The 7,190-nt window shown below is 49.4% G+C and overlaps 1 protein-coding gene across 2 annotated transcripts in view; it reads right to left on the reverse strand.

The window, feature by feature from the left end:
• Nucleotides 1-4,871: 4,871 nt before the first annotated feature.
• Gmfg (glia maturation factor gamma) overlaps nt 4,872-7,190 on the reverse strand; it is a 6,476-nt gene continuing 4,157 nt past the window's right edge. For both annotated transcript variants that reach the window (XM_008853953.2, XM_008853954.2), the window contains exons 5-7: nt 6,842-6,924; nt 5,313-5,386; nt 4,872-5,038 (exon numbers count right to left, since the gene is read on the reverse strand). In XM_008853953.2, coding sequence (XP_008852175.1) covers nt 4,967-5,038; nt 5,313-5,386; nt 6,842-6,924 — 229 coding nt within the window. In that variant the 3' untranslated portion in view covers nt 4,872-4,966. The remainder of the gene's footprint in view (nt 5,039-5,312; nt 5,387-6,841; nt 6,925-7,190) is intronic.

Consider the following 7,190-nt stretch of genomic DNA (forward strand, 5'->3'; position numbering starts at 1 on the left):
CCTATCCTCACCCCCTCACCCCCAAGGCTTCCTCCGAAACCCTCCTGACCACGCCCCAAAGGACAGCAGGACACTGGCGCCCCTCCTCATCCCCCACCCCGTCTCTCCACGGAGACCTCAGATCACATCTCTCCAAAGCCTGTCTTACCTCCTCTGAGGCCCCTGAGCATTTTGAAGAACCACCTGGAAACCAGAGACTGTGTCCGGCTCTTCTTTGGTGACCTCAGATTGTGCCCCACGCCTCTGTCAGGGACCCCAGACGTTGCTCTGCTTATTCCAGAGGGACCCCAGATCAATCACGGCGTTCCAGGGGATCCAGACCCCACCCCTTCTGGATCTTAAATCATCCCCAACACTCAGGTGCCCCCCCCAGACCACACCCCAGAATCCGTGGAGGACTCAGACTGTATGGGAATGCTCAGTAGACCCCAGACCATAGCTGGATCCTGGGCCACCCTGAGGACCCAGTTCCACAGTTATCCCTAGCCTAAAACTGAGCTCCATGTCCTTCCTCTGTCAAAGTCCTTCCACCACTCCCTGCCCACCAATAGACACTCTAGATCATGACTAACTTCTAGGACACCCCAAAATGTCTAATCTTCCCATGGGAGACCCTTAAACTCTTATTTCTCCCACAAGATCTCTGGTCATTCTCCAACACCCTTGGAGACCTTAGACTTTTCTCCCACTCTGTCCCCTTCGGGCCATCCCTTGGTTTCCAGATGCACCACCCCCCATTTGCCCTAGATTCTTTTCCACCCCCCACAGCAGTCAGTCCTGTAGTCTTCAAGCCCCCTGCAGTCCCTCCTTCACTGTGACTCCCATGAATCCCAGAATGCCTTGCTACTTCCTTGTTTGAACCCTCCCTGTTAAACTCTGGCCCCAGAGCTGATCTCCCAGCCCCTGCTTTGGAGCCCTTGGGATGTCCCGGCTATGCTTCATCTCTTTCTGAGATACTCACCAAGATCCAAACACACACACACACCTCCACCCCACACCCACCCACCCCCACCCCACCCACGCCAACCCCGCCCCAGCTCAACAAACCTTCCTTCAAAATCTGCCTTATTGCAGTCCCCAGGTCCTTGAATTCTCAAACGCTTCCCATTAGGGATTCCCCTATATGGAGGATCCTCCCACACACTGCTTCCACAAATACTTCCTAGCCATGCCCCCCAAACCATCTCACCACCCCAGATTTCCTCCCTTGTAGTAAACTTTAACCCAACTCACAACCAAGAGATACCCCAGGGGATGTTCCCAATCTCTCCAGTCTCCAGGCTCTACCTGTCCTATCACCTCCAGACACCATCCTCACCCCCTACCTGCTTAGCATGGGGGTAAGGGGTTAAGAGAACAGAGGTAGGAGGGGCTTCGGTGATGACTGTGTGAAATGCTTGCTGTGCAAGCATGAGGACCTGAGTTCCAGCCACAGGACCTACATACCAGGCACCGCTGCACAGATGTAACAATACTATCTATGTATGGATGGTTCTAGGAGCTTCAGATTATGAGTAATGTGCTTCCATTACTAACCCCATTTTACAGATGAGGCACAGAGAAAGGAAGCACAGAGAGCTTTAGTCACTTGCCCATTGTCACACAGACAGTAAGGGGCAGCATAGGATAGAAGGGTAAAGATAGGTGAGGTCAGGCCTGGCCTGGGTGTGGAAAGGGGGAAAGTAAGATAAAAGGCAAAGAGACACATACAATGAAGAAGGAAAGAGTGCCAACCCAGGCAAGAGGGAGTGCAAGTTGACAATGCAATAGCTTCCTGTGGCCCCTAATTTCTGTGGCAGGCCTTCTAATATAGACCTTTGACCAAACCGCTTTGTCACTTAGGCTCCGCCCCCAATTTTAGGCCCCACCCCAAAGCAAAAATTCCAGCTTTATCTGACCCAAGTGATGTCAGTCAGGCGAGATCCATGATTCTAAGGGAGTATGCCAGGGCATATAATATTCCTCCTAGGCCCCGCCCACGAATCCAAGCCTCACTTCTCAGTCTAAGGCCCATCCTTCACTTTTGACTGTCACCACCCTCAAAGGAACCTAATTTTCAGTCTAGGCATAGTCTTGTACCCTCAATTCCCCCTTAAACGGCAGCCTCAGAATCTCAAACATAAACCCTGCCCATGTTCAAGAAGAGGAAGAAGTCCCACAGGGAATGTCTAGAGTGCAGATTCAAAAATTAAGAGAAATAGGCTGGCCAGAGGGTTGGCTGGGTGAAGGCACTTCCCACCAAACCTGAGGAGCTGAGTTCAATCCCCAGGACCCACATGGTGGAAGGAAAGAATCAGCTCCTGAAAGATGTCCTCTGATGTCCTCTGACCGCCACACATTGGCGGGCACGCATGCTCACACAAATTAAGTAATGCAATTTTTAAAATATTTTATTTATTATTTTAATTTTACATGTACGAGTGTATTGCCTGCATGTGTGTGAGTGCACCTGTGTCGTGCAATGCCGCAGAGGTCAGAAGAGGGCTTTGGAGTCCCTGGAACTGGAGTTAAGGATGGTTCGCAGCCACCTTATGGGTGCTGGGAATTGAACCCAGGTCCTCTGCAAGAGCAGTCAGTACTCAACCGCTGAGCCATCTCTCCGGCTCCAATAATGCAATTTTTAAAAAAGAGCTCTCTCTTTAGAGGTTAAACAACAGAATGGTGGTGCTGGAAGAGGTAGTCCAAACCCAAGGCAATGTCTCCATTAGGCCAACTCTTCATTGGATAATCTGATCTATTCTGGACCATCTGATTGGTCCTTCTACAAGCCCCCTTGAGTCACCCTCTTTCATTGGACTTTGCTTTACAAACTGTTTGTTCTTGATTGGGCAAATCCCTGTACACGGCTCTTCCTTGGATTGTAAATAGTCCAATCATAACCTAAAAGCAAATTCAGCTCTAAGGGTAGAAAGGTTGGGGAGGAGGGGGTGAGGAAGGATAATAATGGTTGCTGAAATCGCTGACTGAAGAGAGGGTGTGGATGTTGATCACAGAATAACCTATGGCCTCAAGCAATTATTTTTGGCTTTGTGCCTCAGTTTCTTAATCTTTAAATTGAGGTTAATAATGGCAACTTTTTCATGGAGTATTGCAGCAATTTAACCTGTATAGTTTTTTTTCCTTTTTTTAAATATTTTTATATTTATTTTATGTGTATGCATGTATTGCCTGCATGTAGGTAAGTGCACCAGTGTTGTGCAATGCCCGTGGAGGACAGAAGAGGCCATCAGATCCCCTGGAAGTGGAGTTATGGACAGTTGTTAGCTGCCATGTGGGTGCTGGGATTCGAACCCGGGTCTTCTGCAAGAACAGCCAGTGTTCTTAATCACTGAGCCATCTCTCCAGCCCCTCCTTTTTTGTTTTTAATTGAGACAGGGTCTCACTATGTAACCCATGCCTCGAACTCTCAGAGCTCTGTCTGCTTCTGCCTGCTGAGTGCTGGGATTAGAGGCATGTGCCACCACACCAGGCCTGTATGGTGTTTGCAGAAGTACCTGGAACATAGGAAGCACTGCATGGGAGAATTTGCTATTAGCATACATTTGAGGATGTAAGTGCATGACCTTGGAAAAGTCCCTGTGTCTCTCTGATCTCTGCAGCCTAGAGTTCCTTGATCTGTTCACTGAATACTCCTGCTATCCCCAGATCTGGCCTTTCCCATCTTAGGTCATCAAGGTGGGGGCTGTGATCAGAAGGCTAGAGAAGGAGTGATGGAGGTGGTAGCAGAAAGGAGATGAGTTTGATCCAAACACCCCAGAACACTCAAGGCTTGGGGGAGGGAGTTGAATTCTCTATGACCCAGTTTCAAGAGCTTCTACCCTGAACCCCTCAGCAAAGGGTTTGTCTTGACTGGGGATAGGGGAACAGGGGTGAGGATAAGGAATCTGATAGCTGGGAGGGAGAGGGAGAGTCCAAGCTGAGCTCACTGTTAGTCCTGCCCCCAAGGAATGCCAGGGTTGGGGGAGGGGCAGCTCAGGCCCAAGGTCACTGTGTCATTGTTACCATGGCAACGGCCACCTCTCTATGGGGAACTTGGAAAAGGGGTGAGGGGAGGGAGTTCCTAGGGCCCTGGGTGTGAGGATTGAGAAACTGTAGGAGACAGTGGGGAGAGCAGAGAAAGTGTGATTCATATCTGTGAAGACTGCCCATCTCAGAGCCTGGTATACCATGGGTGCTCAATAAATGTCCTTCGAAAATAGAGACAGAAGTCTAAGAGAATTCAATGCCCAGAGACAGCAGAGGAAAAGGATGAGATAGGGATGGAAGTGGGGGAAGCGCCCCTTCCCTGACTCTTCAGTACCTCTGGGGTTCACTGAGAGACCTGGCCCTTTTCACCTCCCACCATCCTGGGCCCTCAGGGTTATCCAACCCCTAAACCATCAAGTCCCTCAGCAATCTCCTGAGCTCCTGAAGCAATTATGTTTTGATCTTTTGACATCTTTTGGGCCTTTAAATTCTTCCTACCTTAGGGCTCAGCTGAGAAAAGAAGCAGTTAGTGTTAGAAGCCACCTTCCAGCCCCAGAGCCTCGGGTGAGGTGAAGGGGCAGGGGGTGCCACACTCTGTCTCCTTCCAAGGATCTTTTGCTCTTAGGAGTGACTCCTTCACAGGGTCAAATACTCCCCCCAGATTCCTCAAGGGGACCTAGGCCACCCATTTCCCATTCCAGCACAGAATACCCCATAGTCCTCTCTTTATTTCGGATAAACAGGTGTCCTCCTTGCCTCTGGGGACCCGCTTGGGTCCACTAGGTCCGCCCGCCCCCTGCCGGCTAAGAGCTGGAACTGCAGGAACTGTCGACTAGCGCCCAGAAGTGAGACCCCAAGTCCAGTAAGGATCGCAAAGTTCTTGAACTTAAAAAAAAAAAATTTTTTTTATTTAGTTCTTGGATGTTCTGATGCTAGGGGTCAGAGTCTTCAGTCCCCTGGGGGCCTCAGACATCAGGAATTAAAGACCCTATCGCAGAGGTCAACGAAAGAATGATAACTTGTCTTGGAGCCAGGCTTCAGTGAGGTCGTCGGTGGTCCGGATTTCAAACACCTGCGAAAATAGGTCTCAGCATTACGCTCCAGACCCTTCGGACCCAGGAGACAGGCCAGCCCTCCTCCCTATGACCCAGCCCTCCTCCCTCTGACCCAGGGGTCCAGGGCCAGACCTCCTCCCTCTGACCCAGGGTCCAGGCCCCAGACCTCCTCCCTCAGACACAGGAGTCCAACTCCAGTTCTCCTCCCTCAGATCCTAGGGTTACAGCCTAACCCTCCTCCCTCACATCCTGGGGTCTGGCCCAGCCCTCCAGAGTCAGTGCCCCTTAGACCTTTGTGAGCTCTGCTGTCTGCACCAGCCTGTTTTTACTCCCTGCATACATCATCTGTTGCTCTGGCTTACAGCCTGTGTAGAAAACAAGAGGAGCAGCAGTCACTGGGGCCCAGATGTGTGGGACAGAGCTCTAGTAATGTCCTGCAGGCCCAGCAGTTTAGGGAGGGTTAGAGGAGCTTTGTAGGAGGACCTTGAAGGCTATACTCAGAGTTTCTAGACTTCTTTGGGCTTCAAGTTACTGTGAGAGTCTCTGGAAAAGATTCAGGGGCTGACAAATTTCCAGGTAAAAGGACAAAGGATGTGTGGGCTCTTCAACGAATCCTGAGTGCCCACCTCCACCTCCATTGCTCCCCTATACCACAACGAACCCTGTACATACCCCATACGCTCATCTGGTCACACAGAGGCACACATATTCACACTTTTTTTAATTTGGGGGTTTTCTGTTTGTTTGTTTTCTGAGACAGGGCCTCCCTGTAGCCCCAGCTGGCCTGGAACTTGCTATGTAGACCAGGCTGGCCTTAGTCTCACAGAGACTGGCCTACCTTCGCCTCCCTACTGCTGGGATTCAAGGTGTAGGCTACTACACCCCACACATATTCACACTTTTGTTGTTATTGTTGAGACAGGGCCCCACTTTGTAGCCTAGGCTAGCCTGGAACTCACAATCCTCCTGCCTTAGTCTTCCAAATGCTGAGGTTGCAGGAAGAATTCTAGTATGCCTAACTAGGAGTATATTCTTGTATTTATTTTTGTATTTTGTTTCCTGGTTATGAACTAGAACTCAGGGCCTGTAGCATGCCAGTGCTCTACCAGTCCTCACCTTCCTACCTTTTTTTAAAATTCGTTTTTTTAATTCTTTTTTTTTTTTTTTTTTTGATGGGGGGAGCATTGAGAAAGGGACTCCCTTAGCCCCAGTTGGCCTGGAAGTTGCTATGTAGATCAGGCTGGCCTCCATGTCACAGAGAGTCCTTGCCTCCTGTCTTCTGAGTGCTGCCATTAAAGGTGCGTGCCAACACACTGGGATCCTTTGAAACCTTAAATCCATAATGTATGGAATCTGACTCCCTGTCTCAAAAAAAAAAAAAAAACTATCTATTTTTACTTTAGGTGTATGAGTGTATTGCCTGCATGTGTTTAAGTGCACCCTTGTCATGCATGAGGAGGTCAGAAGAGGGCATTGGATCCCCTGGAACCAGTTATGGATGATTGTTGTTAGCTACCATGTGGGTGCTAGGAGGCTAACACAGGTCTTCTGCAAAAGCAGCCACTGAGCCAGCTCTCCAGCCCTCATATTCCTTCTTTTAACACAGGTGCCTTCATAGGCACCTGCATACTCTCATACACACTAATACATCCCCACAGCCACATACATATGCACACACATACACCCCTGAACTCACACATGCTCAGAACCCCCTCACAGTCAAACACATATGCACACAGACCCCTGAACTCACACATATTTATACCCTGATCCCCAGAACCTAAGACCCAGTCCTCAGGCTGGGAAGAGCCATGTCTCACCCACAGGGCTGGAGAAGATGAAGCACAAAGGATAGGACACCCTGCCGTCTGCGTGCACATATTTGTAGCTGTAGACCACAAATCTGCAAAAAGGAATTCACACTCAGCATGGAATTCACACTCAGGACAGAATCACACTCAGGAATTGAGTAGCCCAGCTGCTACTCCCTGACTCCACAACCTTGAATCTTTTATTTATTTATTTTTTGGGTTTTTTTTTTTTTTTTTTTTTTTTTTTTTTTTTTTTTTTTTTTTTTTGAGACAGGGACTCCTTGTAGTCCCAGCTGTCCTGGAACTCACTATGTAGACCAAGCTGGCCTCAAACTCACAAAGATCTGCCTGCCTCTGC

The sequence above is a fragment of the Nannospalax galili genome, unplaced genomic scaffold (assembly GCF_000622305.1).
Source record: "Nannospalax galili isolate Female #2095 unplaced genomic scaffold, S.galili_v1.0 scaffold886, whole genome shotgun sequence".
NCBI lineage: Eukaryota > Metazoa > Chordata > Mammalia > Rodentia > Spalacidae > Nannospalax > Nannospalax galili.